This window comes from Argentina silus (genome assembly GCF_951799395.1).
Source record: "Argentina silus genome assembly, chromosome: 4".
NCBI classification, from domain to species: Eukaryota; Metazoa; Chordata; class Actinopteri; order Argentiniformes; family Argentinidae; genus Argentina; species Argentina silus.
The window spans coordinates 13,121,929-13,144,270 of NC_139658.1; the positions used below are offsets into that span (position 1 = coordinate 13,121,929).

A 22,342-nucleotide genomic window follows, 5' to 3' on the forward strand; every position below is an offset into this window, starting at 1 on the left:
GACAGATGAGACAACGATTAATATGTACCTGAGTGATGGCAAGAGGAAAGTGGAGAAAAAAAGGAACTGCTCAAGATCCACAGCATACCACCTCATCTGTGAAATATGGTGGAGGTGGTGTTATGGCTTGGGCATGTATGGCTGCTACTGCAACTGGCTCACTTCATTGATGATGTAACTGCTGATGGCAGCAGCAGAATGAATTCTGAAGTCTACAGAAACATCTTGTCTGCTCAAGTACAAGCAAATGCCTCCAAACTCATTGGAAGGTGCTTCATCATACAGCAGGATAATGACCCCACACATACTGTACTGCCATACAAAGTTCTTGACTGGCCGAGTCAATCTTCAGATTTAAATCCAATTGAAAATGTATTTAATTTGCTGAGGATGAGACTTGAGGCAAAAAGACCTCTAAACAACCAACTGAATATGGCTGCAGTACAGTCCTGGCTGAGCATCACCAGACACACCCAGTGTTTGGTGGAATCAATGGGTCACAGACTTTGGCAGTTGTTGCAGGCAATGGATTTGCGACCAAATACTAAACATGAGTGCTTTATTTGGACATTATATTAATCTGCCCCGATACTGTTGGTGTCCTGAAATAAAGGGACTATGTATAAAAAGTGTTGTCATTTCTAAATGGTGAGACCAATATGTACACAAATGCCCTCAAATAAAAGCTGAGAACCGATACTTCAACCTCACAGTAATTTGTTTTAAAAATCCAAACTTTTAGAGTATAGAGCCAAAAGAAGAAAAAATGCTTCTCTGTCCCAATAACTACGAAAAGCACTAGTTCAAACAATAATTCTGGAGTGCTGATATTAAAATCTATATTTACAATGAATAAGTTTGTCATCATTCAATTGATAAATTACTATTTATCAGAAATAAAGCCTACTCAAGTAAAAAGGTATGAAGATGTGCTTTCAACTGGTGCTTTAAATGCAGTAATTCTGTTAGACACAACCCATAACCAGTGGTTACAAAAACAAAACAGGAACATTTGGAACTGATAAAACTTTTATTTCACTTTAAATTGTCTTTTACACTTTCCTGATTATAACATGTAAGGTGAAACTAGAACTGTTTTAAAAGACATACACAAATCTAGTATTACGTCAATAACCAGGGTAGTTTTTTTTTTTTTTTTTCATTTTATGTTTTTTAAGCTATTCTAAATTTTCACAACCACGTGCGCTCTAAGCAATAAAACCGTCACAGAAGCAAACTTTAGGCAGAATACTGGTCAGTAAAAACAAAGCAATTGGAGATACCAGATATACAGACAGGCTCGGTTCCACATTCACTACTGCATTTTTTATCAAGCGTAGAATAACTGCCATTTGTTCAGCTAAGGGGGAGATTTTTCTTCAGTGCATGAAACACTGTCTTCAGCGAGACAGACTGAGACAGATGACTTCTACACCTAAGTGGAATGTTATGGTGATGAAAAGGTATTGTGACACTGAGTGAATTCAGCTACCTCTAACAAGGTCTACACTACTCCCAAAATCTAACCCATCCACTGACCGCATACAAACTACAAGATGGTCCCCTCTGACAGACCCTCAGTCTAGAGATACACACAACAAACAACTGCACCAGTGCTTTCTCTGACTCTACAACAGAAAACCTCTTACACAGCTTCCATTGGGGAGGGGGGAACTTGCCTACATAGCTCTGTATGGGCAAAAAAAGCATGCATTCTCTTGGAAATCACTTCATGGAGGAAACCTCTAAACTTTAGGACTGGTCAGTTTGGACTGTCAGCATAAGGCCTTCAAGATAGGCTTGAAAAACCAAGATCTAGAAAAAAGTTCAACGTAACGGCTTCAAGGTGTTTCTTTGCAAGCAAGGTTAACAACATTTAAATTTAAGACAGATTTTATATTTACCTCTAAAAATGTTTACAATTTTACAGTTTTTGAACCAAAAAGTGTGAGTCATCATTATGCAAAGCAAAAAAAAAAAAAAAAAAAAAAAAAAAGAGGGAAAAAAATAACATTTAAGAACAAACGAGGATCATTGTACTGATGTCAAACAGCACCTGTATGTCGACTGTTCTAGGACAGCACATTAGGATAATGCTCCAGTTTGCTCATAAAAGGTCTATCTTCTTACGGTTAGATTCTGATGGAATGTTCTTTTTTTTTTTCTTCTTTTAGAACTGGACAGATGTGGAATGGCAAAACCTAGGGTCCCTTTTATTCATTTTAGTTCCATATGCAAAAATAAAAACGATGAACGATAACACAGCAATATGTATGTTAGTCAGTGTCACAATACAGCCTGTTAGACCATTCTGTATGAGGCCACAGCAGAATTGCACTGCTACTCAAAACCATACAGTCCTGAATTTTAACGACCAGAATTTGTATTCATTTGTGATAAATGTGGAGAAAAACTAAGCATCACAGTGTTTGTTGAAAATAAACGGACAGTTTAATAACCTTTTTTTTTTTTTTTAATAAAACCAGCAATCGCCAGTACACTAGGAAAGCAAAAAGAGGGATACTATAAATGCATAACTTGCTAGGTGAAAGAACATATATCTTTTGAAATGTTAGAGGGGGGAGGGGGGTCAAAGGGAGGGGTAAAGGGGGGGGGGGGGGGGGGAGGGGAGGAATGGGCCTTGCTACTCAACCGGGTAAATTTTCTTTTTAAAATCCTCCCCAACAAGACTGGGCTTGCTAACGACGGAGCGTTTACCCTGTTGCCTCGGAGTTATCTGAGAAAAGGGCACAACTGGTAGGTCAGGTACAATTCATGCTGCTTGTCATACAGAAGGGGAGGGGCTGGATGGAGAAGGGGGATGTATGGGCTGTATATGTGTAAGAGAGAGAGAGAGAGAGAGAAGAGAAGAAGTGGGGTGGATTAACAGTGAAGTGCAACGCCTTTTAGTTCTCTCCTTCGCCGGCATCCCCCTCGTCACCCTGGTTTTCTGATGTCCACAGCTGCAGAAAGGGAAGAAAACAAACATCGGAGGTCAGTGGATTTATACACTCGATTCTCCGCGTAGCTAACGCTAATGCATTTACAATAGTGTTAGCGAGAGGCGCACTTACAGTGAGGTTGTCCCTTAGTAGCTGCATGATCAGGGTGCTGTCTTTGTAAGAGTCCTCGTTCAAGGTGTCAAGCTCAGCGATCGCCTCGTCGAATGCCTGGAGGGAAAGCAAGGTCAATAGGGGCAATGATTCATTCAGACCCCAAATACCACGATCCCAACACTTACACAAAGACACCGCTTCTAACAACAAGCTTTTAAAACGTCCCGCTCAAAAAAGCTGCACTTAAAATAACAAAGCCCAATACACACCGTCTATTTCTGATCTCCTGTCTGGGTGAACGCCAGCAGCATGGGTGCTAATAAGCACGGCTGTGTCACCCAGCAGGACAGAGGAGGGGTGTTTGCACTGCCTATTGATTTAGAGTCTCCTGCTGTAACATGCACATCATGCGGTGTGACGGCAGGCTGTGTGTGTGTGTGTGTGTGTGTGTGTGTGCGTGCGCGTATGAGAGCGAGTGATGGTGCATACCGTCTTTGCCAAACTGCAGGCCTGCTCTGGGGAGTTGAGAATCTCGTAGTAGAAGACAGAGAAGTTGAGGGCCAGGCCCAGCCTGATGGGGTGTGTGGGCTGCATGTCCTTCTTGCTGATGTCGAAGGCCTCCTGGTAGGCCTGCTGGGAGTTCTCCACTGTGGCTGAGGGGAGGGATCAAACAGAGGAGGATTGGGGGGGGGGGGGAGACAATCCAAAAAGAATGGAGGCATTAACTCGCATGCCTTGGTTGGATAGTTAATGACTCTGTCCAGAAGCAACCCCTAGGCCCTTCTCCCTAGACACATGGCTCGGTAAGTATAAGCAAGATGATTGTTGTAGCTTCACTATGTCCTCTTATACCCATCTAATCCTTTTAGATCTACACAAGTGTCTAGGGACTACAGGGTGTTTCTGCACAGGGCCTGAGTTTACCTTCACAGGGCAGCTTCAGATTAACATTCTGAGTGGAAGTCTTCAAAAAATGACGAGGTATACAATACCAGGCTATTATGACACCATTCACACTTACTCTTCTTTGAGTCTCCGGACGCGACCTCAGACAGGTATCTGTAGTAGTCTCCTTTCATTTTGAGGTAGAAGACCTTGCTTTCGGCCTGAGACGCGTTGGCAATTAGGAAGTTATCGAGGAGTCCCTGAAAGAGAGAAAGAGGGGTTAGTAGGAGTCGACTCTACTGTTTCATTTTCACCTGGCCGCAACGAAAAGACAAAAACAAACATCACGATATACAAGCCATGCTCCGGAACGTAAGTTGGGGTCATATTCCCTCCAACCCAGACCAAGGGCATGAAATCCAGGCTAATTCATATCAACTCAAACGAATGCAGGATACGTAAATAGTGCCTTTCCCCCTCACAATCCCCACACCCAATTCAATTCCTAGACCGCCCTGAAATGTAAATTAACCTATGCCCCGCCCAGCATGGAAGAGCATGACAGGTTCCTTTCCCTCTGCACCAGGGAACACTAGTCCTCTTTAAGAGATAAGCGGGCCCCACAGGGACTAGCCACAGCGGCCTCTAGCCTGCAGCCAGCGGTGGAGCCTCTCTCTCACTCACCAGCACGTCGTTGCAGATGTCCTGCAGCTCGGCCTCGATCTTCTCACGGTACTCGCGGGCCATCTGCTGCTTCTTCTCGTTGCCCTCGGTCTTCTGCTCGATGCTGGAGATGACGCGCCAGGACGAGCGCCGCGCCCCCACCACGTTCTTGTAGGCCACCGACAGCAGGTTGCGCTCCTCGTTGGACAGCTCCAGGCCCTGCTCCGTCACTGCCTTCATCGCCGCAGCCATGTCGTCGTAGCGCTCGGCCTGCTCGGCCAGCTTAGCCTTCTGTACCAGGTCGTTCTTGTCCATGGCGAGGCTGCAAGGGAGAAAGAGACCGGGGAGGGGGGGGGGTGTCGTTACGATGATCATCAGAGAGCTAGAATTCTATTACATATGGTGCATCTCAAAAAGTGAAGTGATGACCTCTCCTCATTTTTAGAACACAAGTGATGGAGAGGAGACATAGCCAATTTAGATTTGAGATTCTCCCATAGAATTATAGTCTCACAAGCAGCCCATCAGTATCATGAATACAGTTCGTAAGGCGGTTAAAGGAGTTTGAAGACATTGAACAACAACTTGAGGCCACAGAGTGCTATTTGTCTCTGGACATGCCATTGGAGTAGTCTTTAATCAGTTTATTAGCCATTACTCACATAATTTTGAGTCACAAATGAGGCACTCCTTGGCGAGAGAGGAACATGTGCTAATATTGGTAAGTTTTCTAGTACCCCTTTCTGGTCTAGCACATAACACATCTTATCACTGCTTAATAGAAACAAAAGAGCTTTGAAACCAAGAAGAGACTACACACAAGAATTCTTCACAGAATTTTCTGTACCAGGAAATGTTTTCTTCCAAGTTGTTCTTCTGACTTGTTCTAGATTAAACACTTAAGTACAGGCCAAAGAGTTGATTTGATGAATGTATGTACTTTGTTCATAATTTTCATACATGAAAAACATGTTCTGGCACTGCATAGTGGGGCCCTGAAATCTAACTTTGTACTAGTTTCAACCTTTTGTTAAAGCAGATGTCAGGTAAGTCATCTCTCCCCTGTGGTAGTGCCTGATGCTGAATAAAGAAATAGCCTGTTGTCAACACAAGTTTCTGAGGAGCATAAAAATATAAGAACAGCCTAGCATGTATTTCCTTCTTTATCGTGTCAAATACATTGAGGGCATATAGAACACTCTGATGATGTTAAGTAAATACAAGTGCAGTGTATTTCAATGAGAATGCTTATTTACGATACACGGGTAACTTGCTGCTCGGGTACTTTTGAACTCGCGACCTAGGCTTTATCTGGCTGGATTATTAGGGAATTCCCGGATGACTCTTATCTAGATGCTTGTTGATAAACTCCACGGTATGACTTCATTTGGACATTTCAGCGACAACGCCCCTGGGCAATCTAGCCAGCACATTGCTTGAATTTATTCTTGTGGCCTTGTTGTCCTACGTCAATCTGTGTGACGTGATTAAAAGGCCAGACTTGCTCTTTCTGACTGTCATACTAGCGGTCAGTTTTAACTGAATATCCTGTGGACTAACGTTATCCATATTGTAACCTAAATACCAAGGTTATCATGCCGAGTTAATACATTCACTGTCATTAGCTGCAGTAACCCGCAGTTCTGACATAATTCAAGATCCCAAAACGAGCGCTGCCTGAGTTGACATGATCGATTCCTTCAACACATCTGACACCCGCGTTGTCCATAAATATACAGATCCCTGCATAGCAAACCATTGCAATGACCATCTACGATTCATTGTCCACCATTACAGTAAGCCGTCAAAGTCAAAATACTGCAGCATTGCGCTCTAAATCGGCGGGCACCCTCATCGCTAAAGCGCTAGCTTGCTAGATTCCAGTTCATTGAAGATGTAGGTAGTTGGCTAGCTACGCCCTCTCAGCTCTCTGTCGCATTCCCTTGCGGAATTTTAAGATGGAGAGATACCATTAGCTCACTTGGTAGCAGCCGTCAAAACTAACCTAAGATGGTAACTTGTTAGCAATACACTGTATTTACCAGCACGCATCTTAATTAGTAGCTAATATACATGTTACATTTTATTGATCATGAATCGCAAAGGCCTGTGCACTGCAGTCCCGTCAATTGTAAATTGGCTGGAGATAGCGTGAGCTAGCATTAGCTTGCTAGCACTTGCTAAGATTCTGGATTTCACGACGACCAGACAGGGATTGTTAGCCTGTCAAAATGGCCATACGTGTGCTTCACTGTCTACACACTGTACACACATTGGCATTTGAGAGCAGTTTTTTTAGATGGCTCATATTTTCAATGCAATATCTCCCCTCTGATTTCAAATATAATCTCAATCCTAGCCTGTGAGCCCCTAGCTCGCTATTCAATCACACGTCTCGGCCTAAGTCCTTGTACCCAGCCCCAAACCACAATAGGCACCTTCCGCCATAGAGAGCGAATAGGGCCATTGGAGGGTTGTTATTAGCCCAAAATCACCTGTTCCACCAAGGAGATAATACTATAATCGATCTTATGCAAGTGAACTCACATTTAGAATGTATTTTGAATCCTGCTTTTTTTTTTCTGTGAACGATGGGAGTATCAAGCTGTCCTCCGTTCGCTGCTCGGGATATTCAGGGCAGTACCACTTCCGCCTGCGCTGACACTTCCGCTTCCTCTAAACCCCACCCCTCCCCCCGCCAGTATCTATGGTAACCACACTCCGGGGTTTCCTAAGCATTTTACAGGGCCTTTGACGTCATAAAGACCATGGTAACCACTATATGATGACGTAAGTGATCACCATAGTTACTGTTTCCAAGTAGTTGCTGACAGATCTATGTTAGTTCATGTCACATTACAGCTTGGATACATTAATCTAGGAATGATTCAAATCACATTTTGCAGCCTATAACACTGAAAACTTGACTTCTGCTTTACTGCTACAGCTTACTACTACTACTACTACTACTAATTCTACTACTACCGCAAGGTCCCCTACTAATAATACTTATATACCACTGTACTACCAAGCTACTGCCTAGAAAAAGTGGGATGATAGTACAAATCAACAAGTTCAACAACTCTCCTTCATGTGAATTGTCGCTCTGCTGCTTTCTTGTCCAAGCAAACTACATTCTTTAGCTTTAGGTGTTTTGAGATTCTGCATGCTTTAATAAGTAGTATCTGATGAGTTTGGGATCTATATGTATTGCACTAAGGTCACCCAGTTGCACTCCACAGTGTGTTTGACCAAGGTGTATACTGTACCCGACAGGTGGTCTGTCAACTGGCAGTACATAATCATTGGCATATCCCAGAGGGTAACAAGCTGAACCACATCTTAAATCTCAATTAAGCGCTGCAGCCCTCTGCATTAATGGGGGGCTCTCTGGTAAATGCAGTTTATCCAAGTTATTGAAGATGATAATTAGGCTGTACATATACTGTATGCTAAAAGTGGTCTACTGTAAAATGGATGTGTCTTTACACAGTCAACACAACACAACGCTGTACATCTGTGTGAAGTCTAATTTCAAATTCATTTTGGAATTAATTTATTTGCCGGGGTCATAGATACAACAGAATATTATTAAGAATCAACCAAAAATAATAGTGTTTAAATATACATGTATTATCCATTTGCCTCAACTTCATTGATTGTATGACAAAATCATTTTAAGGATGTGAAAGACCATTATTTTCTTCACAAAAATTATTTGATGCAGAGACAGAGGAAATGAAAGCCAAAGGTCATTCCTCACACCAGTAGGTGTTTCCAGTCTCTGCGCTGTCATGTGATGTTGTGCAACGGCCAGCAGGGGGTAGTGGATGCTATGTTTTTGGGAGTCAGAGGCGGTTGATTGTTCATGACCATAAGCCGTATCAAAAGCTCTTAAAAGGATACTCTTCAAAAATATGACTTTGTTTTGGTGGAAACAAAATTCACATTTGCAATGTACACACTAAGCATATACAGTGCCCTGCGTAATGTTAATGTAATGTTACAGTGAAGCATTTTTATACTAAGTTTGAATTTAAAATCAACAATTACTATGAGGTTAAAGTAAAGATTGTCAACTTTTATTTGAGGGTATTTGTGTACATATTGGTGTCACCATTTAGGAACTACAACATTTTTTATACATAGTCCCCCTATTTCAGGGCACCCAAAGTAATGGGACAATTTCCTTGACAGTTTCTGGTACGTCCGGGGTAATTAATCATCACAACATTTGTGCAGACATAAGAGAGCTGTCTCAATGTCTAGTATTGATTCTAGGTTTTGCGTTTGCTGTTGGAGTCTGCTATTGGTGTCTGACAACATGAAAGTCAATGAATGCCAAGGAAGCACCAACACATCAGGCTTGCCAAAATCAACAGTTTGGAGCATCATTAAAAAGAAACCACTGGCGAGCTCAGCAATCGCAAATGGGCTGGTAGGTCAATGAAAACTTCTACAGTGAATGACCAAAAATGTTCACAATAATTAATACAAACCTCAAAACAATTGTCCCACTGATCAGGAACACGATTCAAGAGGTAGGAGTGAATGTGTCAGAGTCTACCATCCACAGAATACATCACCAGACATCTACAGAGGCTTCACTGCAAGGTACAAACCACTAGTTATCCTCAAAAAGGATGATCAGGTTACAGTTTTCTAAAAAAGTACCTAAAAAGCCTGCAGAGTTCTGGAAAAAGTACTTGATGAGATGAATATTATCATGTACCAGAATGACTGCAAGTGGAGAGTTTGGAGAAAAACAGATCGGCCCAAGATTTACTTCAAATTCATTGGATGGCGCTTCATCATAGAGAACATACCCAGTGTCTGGTAGGTTCAATGGGCCTCAGACTTCAGGCATGCAAAGGATTATTGACCAAATACTAAACATAAGTGCTTAATTTGGAGATTATATGAATCTGTCCCATTACTTCTGAAAATAGGGGGACCATGTACACAAAGTGTTGTCATTTCTAAATGGTGAAACCAATATGTACACAAATACCCTAAAATAAAAGCAGAGAATCTATACGTTAAACTCATAGTAATTGTTTGATTTTCAATCCAAACGTTTGGAGAATAGAGCCAAAAGAAGAAAACTGTTTTATTGTCCCATTATTTATGCAGGGCAATGTATGTGATGTGACATAGGAACATTATGGAACATACAACATGCACACAAATTCAACTGTTATGATATACTAGCATGGTAGATGGTTAAAGCATTGATCAGTTGCATGGATTGCACAATAATAATCAGAACATAATATCGTACAGCAGATTACAAGTGTAAAACAAGGAAACAAATACAAAATGTGGAACATCAATTAAGACACATACATAATCTAAAAACTAAGAGAACAAACCTATAATTAAGATGATTAATTCAAGTTAAAACATCAATAAATAAATATGCAAAGCCTGTGAAAACTTGACATCCATATTTAAGGAGGAGCTCTATATTGGTTAATAAGTTATAGACCCTCTTCCTCTTTCATATGAATATCAAAAAAGCCATTCATTTCTCTATCAGCAGCTGTTATTGAGACCTTGACATGATTCACGAGGAGTTTACCGTTCTCTCAAAGCGTAATCAATACAATAACTCAGCCCTTACAGTGGCCTAGAAAATGAGATATTGGCAATCAATGAAATCTCCTTCACAATACTGTAAATTGGTTTGGAGTTTTGACAGACAGGTTTGACTCCCCGATCAGTCAAACAGGACTGTCTTTCAATGAAATAAGTGAGAACACTTTCTGAAACAGACCTCTGCTCCATGCCTTTATCTGAGGGCAAAATGTAACAATCTTCTCTGACCTCATGAATATTTGCCATTCCCAAGCTTTGTGGTTAAGTTCTACTGTATGTAAGGGATCAGACAGAATTGTGATTTGGACCATCAACCCTGTGGACACTGGGTATAGACAAGGGAAATTAACAACCACTTGTGCCATAAAGGTCCAGACCTCAGAGGTTGTATAATCTTACATACTGGGACATACAAAGTTCTTCTCAGAATATACTGTAGGTCCTTTGTCTGGAACTGTTACACTGTTCTTCTGTTTTTCTCTATTAACAGTACCAACATAAAAATACATCTACTGTACATTTAGAGCATGGCAAAATAGGGATTATTCCTATTTCTGTTCATTTCCGATGCTACTTTTATGACTCAATGTAACCATATCAGTGCATGGTGCAGCGTCTCTAAGGTGATTATCGCCTGCCTTCTTCCGTGATACGTTGTTAATATGCATGACTCAATTCACAATGGGTATAGGTTATTTTGGGACATCAAATAATTCGACAGAAGGTGGAATGTTCATGTGCACCAGAATGGAGAGGAATGTAATAGTCTTGGAAGGGTTATGAAAATAAGCACAGTCAACTAAGAGAAGACCCAGTCCTATCAAAATTGAAGTGCTGGATATGTATCAATGTTTTAAACCGGAAAAGGGGGTATTTGAAAAGTATTGAGTAACAAACCTTCTAAAAGAGTTATGTTACTATGAGCAGGAGAAACAGGAGTCTTCTGTGTGAGCATATTGAGTATCAAAACAACATTGAAGAAACATTCAAACAGAGAGTGTAAGTCTTTGCAGCATAGTTTTCCAAGCCTTTCTATTTTGCTTCTTGGTGTTGATGCTGCACTGAGGTGTTAACAACGTTGTTAACAAGTTATTCACTGGTTACAGTGGGTCCAAGAATGACTTTGATTTCAAGTCCTAAAGCTGAGGTTGCATTACAAGGTTACATGAAAGCTCTGTAATGGCAATGACAATTAAAAGCCCACGCCAGCCAGTTTTGCTTCCTGGCTTCTCGTGAAAAAACCCCTCAAAGAATGGATGCACCGACTGATGATGTTAGTCATTCACAGAGCTATTTGAGAAAGTAACGCCAGATATACAGCATCTAGGAGCAATTCTCTATAAAATGTAAAGTGTATCGAAAGGATCTTTGACTTAGTCGCCAAAAAAAACGGTGAACGGGGTTCAGAGAGTTTTATCTGACTTTTGCAGCTAACTTTACAAACAGGCTGGCCACGGCACACCTCGGAGCTCTGTAGCTATATGAAATGTCATACGTCACGGCACTTGGGAAATTGTTTTGGGAAGAAAATAGAATGTATCCCCCAGAATACACATACTTTGACCTAAAAGGCAATTTTCTGACTTCAATCATTGTGCAATAACATTGTGCAGCACCAGGATGTATGTATACATCAGCAAAAAACATCAAAATGACTCATGTGGGCCTTTAAATTACAATAATTAGTGAGCTTGCTTCAGCAAGTCCAACTATTGTTGTTGCTCATACTTCTTATTATTATTATGAGGTGGGCTTTCTTCAACAAGTCCAACTATTGTTCTTATATTAGGTGGGCTTGCTTCAGCAAGTTATTATTATTAATATTATTATTGTTATTATTAATGGGCTTGCTTCAGCAAGTCCAACTATTGTTCTTCGACATACTCATAATTTCAACTGTAAAATGTGCTAAAAACTCCAAATAATAAACACAGATAAAAGCTTTTTGATACCTATTAAACGTTTTAAACTATTAAGGTCTAAAACCTCTCAAACAGTTAACGTGGTGGAATGTTGATTTACGCCAACATTCTGTCAGCTCCTTTGTTACTGCAACTGCCATGGACCTTTCAGGACTCTTAAATAAAAACAACAGGAGACCCGCAGAACACATTTTTAGAATGATTACACAATGCATCTTTGCTACAAGTTCTACCGCACTGAAACCACTCTCAACCACTTAACCAACCTACTCTACCACTCTCAACCGCTCAACCCTCTACCCACTCCACTGAACTACCCCAGGCTCATCCTATCTTTGACATTCTAACATACTATCTATCTAATCTTTTAACTACCTAGCACCCATCCTTTCTTCCTTTCACCAGTCACTACTACTTCACTCAGAATACCCCATACTGATTAGCCTCTTAATTGTTTTGATCTTTCTATATCTCCCCTCTCCCATCTTTCCATCCTCTTTTTCATCTATCCATTCATCCATCCAATCAACCAACCAACCAAACCAACCTATCTCATTTTCTTTCAACTACCCAGAACATCTTCATGAACCCTGATAAAAGCTTTCTGATACCTATTAAACGTTTTAAACTATTAAGCTTTTTGTAACTCCAAAAACTCTCATCCGGTTAACCAACCAACTCTTTACCCACTCCAGTGAGCTACCCTTGGCTCATCCTATCTATCTATCTATCTATCTATCTATCTATCTATCTATCTAACCAACCAACAAAAACATCTCTAACTGTATCCACTACCATAATAAGACTCACTTTCTTTCAACTACCCAACAAATCTATCTATCTATCGAAACATCTTTAAACCTTTTCCACTACAAAAATAAGCCCACAAAGTTTCTTCTGGAACTTCTTTTTCTAGATCACCTCTGTCACCTTTAAGCTGCAAACATTTCCAACACCTTCTCTCTCAGTTTTTGTTTTTCAACAAAGGTTGTAGTGCTACTGTCTTTTGCTCCATTTTCTTTGATGTGTCTTTGGATATAGTATAGCACCCTTTACTGGGGAAAGTGATTAATCTGTCCAGACAAGACTATATCACCACACAGGGGTCCATAGTCCCCTGGGAATTGTTACTAATCTTTGTACAGTACAGTTCGATGGTCCTCTGGGAAATTTATGAGGATGTGGTTTGACAAAGGTAGGGCCCAGATTTGTTCAGTCAGCAGTAAAGGAGAGTGTTTGTGGAAATGAAGCTGTAAGCGTTGTGGTTTTCACCCAGGTTTTGAGTGATGCTGATTGGTTCAGATATTGACTTTGGTCTTGGTGGCAGGCATTTGTGTGTCATGCTGCTGCTCCCTGCTCTCAAACATGAACTATACTGTATTACAGTTATTTGAATTTGAATTGAATATCCTGCTTGTATTGTACCCTAGTACAAGCAGTGGTTCCCAAACTGTGGGTCGGGATCAACCGGGGGTCTAAGGGGTTCAGGTGTTTACGGGGTGAGTATTGTTATGTCCATTGATAGAAATCATTCAATTTCTCTATTATTTAGTAGATTCCAGAACTTTGGCTCATGCTTACATGTTCAGTTGGACGTTTGTAGTCAAATGATTTTGAACTGATTTATAATTTGCCATTTGGTCTGGCTTTTTGGCAGTGGGTTGAAACTCACTCGACAGACTACTTCCGTGGTGAGTAACTACCCTGCATAACCATCTGACACGATGGTATTATAAGTATCTGGACATTATTGTGGAGTTAATATAATACCATTATACACAATATACAATAATACCAGAGTGCCAGAGTTTATTTTCTTTGAGTATTTAGTTTTTTCTCTTTGAGCACCTGGAGAAACTACAGTATTTCTGCGAAGATTCTCTTTTATCTGAATGGGATCAAATCAAACATGCACTTGATGATTTCAGTATTTTCAAATTTGCTAAGAACCACATTCTTTATAGAGCAATAACCTTTAATAACCATATACTGTCATCACTGTCATATTTTTGGGTGAAAAAGTAACTTTGTAAGTGCTTTGACTTCTTTCTTGGCTCCCCACACCACCCACCAGTGCCACATCATATGACTGAGGGAGAGCAGCAGATATACAGAGGAGGAAGCAATCAAGATCAGAGCTCTAGTTTCTATATTAACTGGCAGGCCTTGCTCCATTTTCCCTCTGAAACTAGGTTGAGATGTACTGGGAGACATTGATCACACTGCCGAAATGAGTGCCAACTGCTTGCGCTTGACACATTAGCTATTTCTTCCTTGAGAGGCAGCTCTTATCAGATTTAAGTCACAACATATGATGAAATATATGACAAAGTGTTTGTGACTCCATGTCTTGTGGGGAATCAGTGTCATATAATTCAAAATCATACACTGTTTGGATTCCATGCATTTTAGTAAGAAGAGGTACACAGGGACATGTCCATGACTGTGACTGTGGGGGTGGCCAAGATGGGACCAAAGCTAATTTTGGGGTGGCAGATGATCAATTTGATTATTATTGTAATAATATGCATTCCAATGATGAAAAACACTCGCATTACAGTATGATAATTCAGTAGCATTTTTTTAGGCTTATTTTTCTGTCACCGCCACATGCCAATGCCTGTTCACAGATTAGAAATAAACAGTTTGTAAAGCCATCGTAGGGATATATTGTTAGTGGTAGGCCTTTTTAGGCTTCATTACGTTTATTGTACCACTCCTAGCCTATATCCATTTTGAGGTTGTGTTGTTCCAACTTCCTGAACAGCAGGAGTTTTTTCAAGCGATCATAATTCTGGGGTTAGTGGTCCCCTCAAGAGTAGAGAAAAAGTTGTCAAACTAAAGTGTTTAGTGAGAGGGTTAGAAGAGCCAGTTATGCAAGACAAACCCCTTTTGACACCTCAAGAGGTCAAGAGAGTCAACAGAGTCAAACTTGACTTAAGGTAATCATATACAAGAAATATGTTTGTGGATATAACAAATAAACAAATTATTCATAATATACTGTAGGTAAAATTCATTATACAGTAGCTCATTGTCAATCATACAGACCAAAGGCTCAGTTGCATGCCCTTGACATGATGACATGATGCCTGCCAATAGCAAAACCTTGTGGAAAGTGTCTCTGATTTCTGTTTGGAGCCGGCAAGACACACACAGACACACAGACACAGACACACACACACACGCACACGCACACGCACACACACACACACACACACACACACACACACACACACATACATACACATACCATTAATAATAGAACAGCAAGACAGACACCTCCATGCACTCTCCATCTGAAGAGGACCACCTCCGCACACCTTAAGAAGCTCACCCAAAAGACTCACAGTTGATATTGGTTACCTTAACAACCAGAAGAATATGCGGCATGCATAACAAGAACACAGTAGCAGAAATAGCTTCAGGGTGGGTTCAACTATGAAGAGAATGTGTCCTGTGAGGCTTTACAGTGAAAGTGTCACACGACACAATACAACTATTTATGGTAAAGCTTTGAAGTTATTTTGCATTCCATAACCTTCCATAATCCATGAGAGTAACTCCATGACAGTGACACATTTATTATTTGAGTATGTTCTATGTCATATACTGTATATATTCAATTTATCATCATATCTTTCTCTCCCATAAAGGTATATACAGTATATTCCTATTCTACCACTGTACTGTATGTATTCTGCTGGAAAGAGAGCCATAGATTTATCAACAGATACTGTACCACACAGTTCATAATTCCAAGCCCCTCTACATCTTCAGCACCCAAGCCACCACCACATATTTTCTAGCCATTCTTCACACAGCCCATTAATTTTATACAGCCTCTATATTTATTCGGCAGTATGTCACTGCATTACAGCATCACTGCTTACCCATACAAAATGTCAGCCCTCCCACCCCACCCTCCACTCTCCACCCTTCTTTAAAATATGTGGTAAAAGGTCTAAGACAATTGCCTTCCCTTTCCTGTATGAACCATGGCAAGTGTGCTGGAGCATGCAATTCCCTGGCAACATTAATTCTCCCTCTCCAGGTACTCGGGTGAGAGGGGAGGGGGTGAGGAGGGGGGGGGGGGGGGTGGAGAGAGAGGGATAAACAGCTGTCTGCAGAATGTCTCCCTGAGTGTTTGCCTTTCCCCCAGACCTCCTTGGTAAATGGAACAGTCACTGAGCATCTGTGTCCTTGGCTTGGCAATATGACACTACAGGAGGAGGACACGGGCAGAGCAGATGAGATTGGTGTGTGTGTGTGTGTGTGTATGCGTGTGTGTATGTGTGTGCATGTGTGAGAGAGAGAGAGAAAGAGAGAGAGAGAAACGGGATGCAGCCCACCACTGAACGTTCGAGTGGTGTTATGTCTGTTTCATGTCCCGTTGTTCTCCATTGACCTTTTTTGAGCAACCGTCATTTTGCAGTAACATTCCTCGATCACTGCTTCTCAAGGCCTGATTCACTAAGGGCTTAAATTTGCTTTAAACTGTGGTGGACAGCTCTAAAACCACATCCAAAGACTGTTTTGGCACCTCAAGGAGCGTCTGCTCCAACCAACACAAGGCAGAGCAGTAAATGTTGTGTTCGAAGATCAAGGGGAGTGGGCAAATGAATCATTCCTCATTCAATAATTAACAATAGGCGAACATAGACTCTTATTTGATCATAACGGGCACAGCAGTGGGTGGTGATAATCCCAGTGCATCCCCTACAAATGTGTGGAAGTAGGCCTAGTGTATTCTCGCATAAGCATCGAATGACTAATGTTGCATACATCGATCGCCTCTGCTATCTGTGCTAATTACTAATGAAATCATGCAATCATGCATGCCTTTGATAGGGTATAAAATCTAATCGAAGAATATCTTAAACATTGTACTGTAGATTAATGGATGCATACCTACTTCAGAAAATATGTTTGGATAGCCTTTACGCACTAACTAAAAAGATGGTTGTTAGAATCATCAAATTCCACTTCCATGGTAAGAAGGGGATAATAATATAAACTAGCAAACAAGAGGCCTATGTAAGCACCCCCCACACTGCATGACCGCTCCCACTGATCATTGAAACTGTGCGCATCACTGTCTTAACAGTAAGTATGGTCATTTTATTGTAAATTATTGATTTCGCAGTGAAATTCTGATTGGCGAGGACAATGGACATCTTCATCTCATATTCAATTATCCCCATCCAGTCATTGTCAGAGACCTGCCCTCAGCCTCTGTGCTAACTGAAACTTTGAAGAACATAATTACCAAAGTACTGTCGAAGACAACTAAACTTAGTGGTGCACAGCGCATATTTTAGAGGAAGCAAATTGGAGCCCTAAGCGTAAATTGCACCAGTAATTAAACAGGAAAGGTAGAGCAAAAAGGTTAAGAGAGGGAAGGAGAAATTGAAATAAAACAAAAAATAAAGACAGTTTCATGTTTAGTTCTGTTTTTGGTATTTTATCTCATATTGAAAAAACGGGTACAAATTTCACCTTATGCAAAACGTTTAGTAAATAAGGCCCTCACTCTCTAAAATGTGCACAACATTCACAACAGCGTTTATTTCATGTACTATTGTTAGACACTTGCTTTGCTTGTTCACGATTGTATCACCCTTAGAAAATGTTGATAGTTGTGCGTGGGTCGCTTTGAAATGGGACCAAGAGAAACATTTGTCTTTGTCATAACACAGGCGACATCAAATGTCTAGTGAAAATGTTGAATTTATGGTCTTGATTATATTTGCCTGAATTATTGATGGACGCTCCCCTCATGCTTGGTTGACTATTCCTCTAATAAACAAAAAAATGATCCAGTCAGGTCCATAGAGTATATAAACTCAGCATAGGCCATATCATACATCATACAGCGTATGACATCACAGATATATATCGTATATCAGAGGAGGGCGTGACGGGCCGTATAGAGACTCACTCTGTCAGAGAACAAGCTTGCGAGCGTACCCCTATCATGGAATTAATGTATACATATTACATTCATCTGAGTCTGCACATGCTGGAAGTCTGCAAATTTCCAAGGTCTTGTCGATGCAACAAGAAGACCTCCCCTTGTTTCTAGGTCAGGCCGATGTACATGTTTCAGTGAGTGAAGGAAAAGAGAGAGAAGGGGAGAGAGGGAGGGGGGAGGGGTTGTTAGGGGGAGAGAGAGGGAGATGGGGAGAGAGAGAGGAGGAGGGTAGTACTAATTATTCTTTGTCAGGAGCAGGTACCTGCTGCTACCTCCCTGAACCAGGAGAGAGAGGGGAGGAGAGGGGGAGAGGGAGACGGGAGAAGGGAGATAGAGAGAGAGAGAGAGAGAGAGAGACGGGGAGAGGAGAGAGGGAGAGAGAGGTGGAGGGATGGGGGAGTGTGAGGTGGGGGGCTACCCTGGAGAGAGAGAACCTCTCAAAGGCAAGTCAATGTCACCTACTGTACGCCCTGCCCTAGAGTGTGGAGGGCTGCACAGCGGCTGGACCAATCACGCAAGAGCAGGAAACGAATCCAGCTCCCTTCTTCACAGGCCAGGAACAGTCCCCCACATGCTGAACAATGCAGCTAACAACCTTTCTTGCAGCGGGAACAAGTAAGCATAAATGACTCAGGAAAATGATTTATGCTACATTACTACAGAATCTCCCATCCTCAGCAGGTAACATTTACTGAGTAGTCAGTTCTAAGATGGTTTTGTGTGCAATACTGTGCTAATGCCATAGCTCACAGTCTCGAGAGACACAGTCAGAACAAAACAAGCCATGTTAACATTTAATAGTAATGGAGGCCACCGGCTGCCACGGGTCAGGTCTCTGGTGTTGACATGTTTAATTACTGTGTGAAGACACGCACGCACGCACGCACGCACGCACGCACGCACGCACGCACCTGCCATGTCTCTCCTTGTTGGTGTGAAGGAGCCGTGTGATGTTTGGTGAGGCCCTTGATGGAGGAGAAATCGATGGTGCATGTACCCTCTCAACACCAGGCCATGCTGTCGATACACTGGCCCGTCTGAGTGATGCAACCAACCTGCTGGATTAATGGCTGCCACAGTGTGTGAAGAGGGCAGCAATCACAATCTTAGACATAAAATGAAAGACCTCTAGTTGTATTAAGAGGTGATATTTGAAATAAGGACATAATGATATAATGGCAACATTTCTAATTAGTAGAGAAGATGATGGATAGACAATCTGGGATTTGTTCTGCTGTTCAATGGTTGTTACAATTAATAGTACATACCATTGATTCTTGAAGAATACAATTTGTAAATGCCTAATGAGCTTTTTACAACTGTTTCATAATCCAAAATATAAGACTAATACAAACAATGTATTTTTTACATGATAATTCTCTCTGGTAGTATTCCCAAAGTGTAGAAGGCAACGTGCTTGGCTAACCCTCAAGTTCCACGTGTTTCTATCTGTCAATTTAAGACGTGTTTGAATTGATTATTGTGTCAATTGTTGTTGCTATTGTTTGTAATTTTAAATGTACTTTTTTCATTTTTTTTTCAATTGTTCAAAGCTGGTTTGTTCAATGCTGTTTCTGTTGTAAGCAGGGCTGCCCTGAAAAAGAGACCTTGGTCTCAGTGGGACACCCTGCATAAATAAAGGTTTAATAATAACAATTATTATAATAATTTGTAAACAAACAACATATAGCTTTGAAATAGGTTCAAAACTGCCATTTCAATATCATGGACTGTTAGTCCTTGCATCCCTGAGCTCTGTCCCAAGAAGCAGGTAAGCGGAGACAGCCCAGCCCACACTGCAGCCTGTAGAGCACCATGCTGTTGAAAGATCCTACCGCTGTGAAGCCATGCGCTTGATCCAGATCCACTCTGACTGCTCTCACAGGACGGGACTGAGATGCCAGTTCGGTGCGATGGGTCCTAAAGCCACCTAGTGATCTATCATGATGTGGTTATATAACCTCCAACACGCACGCACGCACGCACGCACGCACGCATGCACGCACGCACGCACGCACACACACACACACACACACACACACACACACACCTGCACAAAAATGCACATGCACAAATACACACAACCCTTTTCTCCTTCACCTGACCATCATGCAGGGCAGGCAGTCTCATACCCTCCAGTGGGCTGGTCGGTTTGTCGAGGCTGGGGAGCAGTGGAGAGTACACAGTACTTACCTTCTGTACACTCTGGGATGACTCCCAAATGCTTGGATGGAGCTGCCAAAGTGATGATGTCACTGCTTGGCAGGAGGCTGGCAGGACCACTCACAAATGAAAGGACTGTACAGTCTGACACAAACCTGCTACAACAGCTAAATATAAGATTTATAATTCCCTTTGGTAAGATTTGTGATGAAAGTTTTAATGAAGTGTATCCTATTGGTTATGCTACAGAATAGAATTGTTTTGTTAATGGTACAAGACTCCTTATCGTCCATCTTCAATAAAGAGCACTTTAAACATGTATGCGGTTGTGTGCTCTGTCTGTACACTAGGTCTTTTACAGTGGCGGCTGGTGCTGTTCTGATTAGGAGGGGAGGACGATTTCTTTTTTGGGAGGGGATGAGCATGGCCTTATTTCTATTTTAGCAAATTGGATGACTGTCATTCACATTCCTTTTACCCAGATCAATTTAACATCGATATGTTAAGGCTATTTACCACATACCCAGGCATGATACTCGTATGCCCATCCTATATTATACAACCGACCCATCTGTACATTTTCGGATTATCCATTTAATCTGATTTTCACGGCCGATGATATTATTTGAACAGAGCTGCTACATTGGGATGTAGTGTGAATAAAGCATAACATACTATCAGCGCAGTTATTTTACCTGCTACATCAGAAGCACATGGACGTAGAATACAAAGCCCTCCCAATCGGTTTCTGCACGGAACTTTAAATGTATCGATCCCTGATGTTGAACTTGTTGTTTTATGTTGAGTTTCCTGTCAAATCTGAATATAAATGGAAGGTTGTCTACCTCTACCTCCAAATATAAACTATACTGTAGTTAGACTATATTTCCAATTCTCTGATTGTTTTTCATACAGGTATGAACTATTGTATGTATGTACTACTTTTATTAATTACATTACCATACTACTATAACTTTTCTTAACAAACCTGTTAAATAACTAATTTAATTTGTATGGCCTAAATAAGATAAGAAGCAGGACAAGCCCTCAGAATACCATGTGAGAGAAATATAATTATGACTTTGCCTCGGTTGACCTACACATCTTACCAAGGGCAGACCGACAGATTAGAATATTCAAAATCGGGGGGAAAACCAATAGTTCCGGATTAAATGCTCCTTGATGGTGATGAATGGTTGTCAAAACAAGTAGTCGTTGCATAATGTGTATTATTCAAAAAATATACAGGATAAAAGAGACCGCTCCAAGAAAGATCAGTTCAGATACACACACACAACATGACATTGTTACCAGTGGATTATGATCAGATTCCATTCATATTTATACACTGGCAGCAACCTATTAGTCCAGAGGATGCTATTCCTGTTTATACACTGGCAGCAACCAACTAGTCCAGAGAAACATGTCAGAGAATCAGGTAGGATTAAGAGGTGTTGTCATTTTGTGATTGGTGAAATGATACTGCTTATTGTTCCCACCGCTCCTCTCAGACTGATCTGAGCTCAAAGAAAGAATACCATAAGAAAGATGCTGCTATTTCCCTATAATTTCACTTTCAAGAGCAGTTGTGTTGCTCATAGCCTTGAAAGATGAAGGAAAAGTATATAATTATCAAAATTTTATAACTATAATTAACAAAATTGTACAGTGTCACTGTAACAGTGTGCCAAGATTTTTTATTGGGAATTGTCTCCATGCTCAAATGTACAGACAGGATGCATTGGAGCTCTGATGTGATGCAGTGAGAAATTATATCAATGATATTGAAATTATAGTTTTAAACAACCTTATATTTGTGGTTATTATAAGGTAAGACAGTTGTAATAAGCTTATTAGGCATTATATAAGTAATATTTTTCAAGAATAAATGGTACATCATTCATTGAAATGACCATTGGTCAGCAGAAAAAAATCCCAGATTGTGCCTTTTAAGCCTGTCCACCTATGTCAAACAGGAAGTAGAGACAGAATGCTTGGTAGGTAGAACCTAACCTGAGGCCTGTAAGCAAGGGTGAGTCACTGCACGCAGCAAGAACCACTATGTACCTACCTCATCCAAA

At 41.1% G+C, this 22,342-nt stretch overlaps 1 protein-coding gene across 1 annotated transcript; it reads right to left on the bottom strand.

The window, feature by feature from the left end:
* Window positions 1–1,011: 1,011 nt before the first annotated feature.
* ywhaba (tyrosine 3-monooxygenase/tryptophan 5-monooxygenase activation protein, beta polypeptide a) lies at window positions 1,012–7,275 on the bottom strand. Its single transcript, XM_083668833.1, has 6 exons — window positions 7,152–7,275; window positions 4,626–4,926; window positions 4,078–4,201; window positions 3,546–3,709; window positions 3,075–3,170; window positions 1,012–2,963 (listed from the first exon to the last, which is right to left on the bottom strand). Exons 2-6 carry the CDS (start codon window positions 4,917–4,919, stop codon window positions 2,907–2,909), a joined length of 735 nt encoding a protein of 244 aa, XP_083524959.1. The 5' UTR covers window positions 4,920–4,926; window positions 7,152–7,275; the 3' UTR covers window positions 1,012–2,906.
* Between the last annotated feature and the right edge of the window lie 15,067 nt (window positions 7,276–22,342).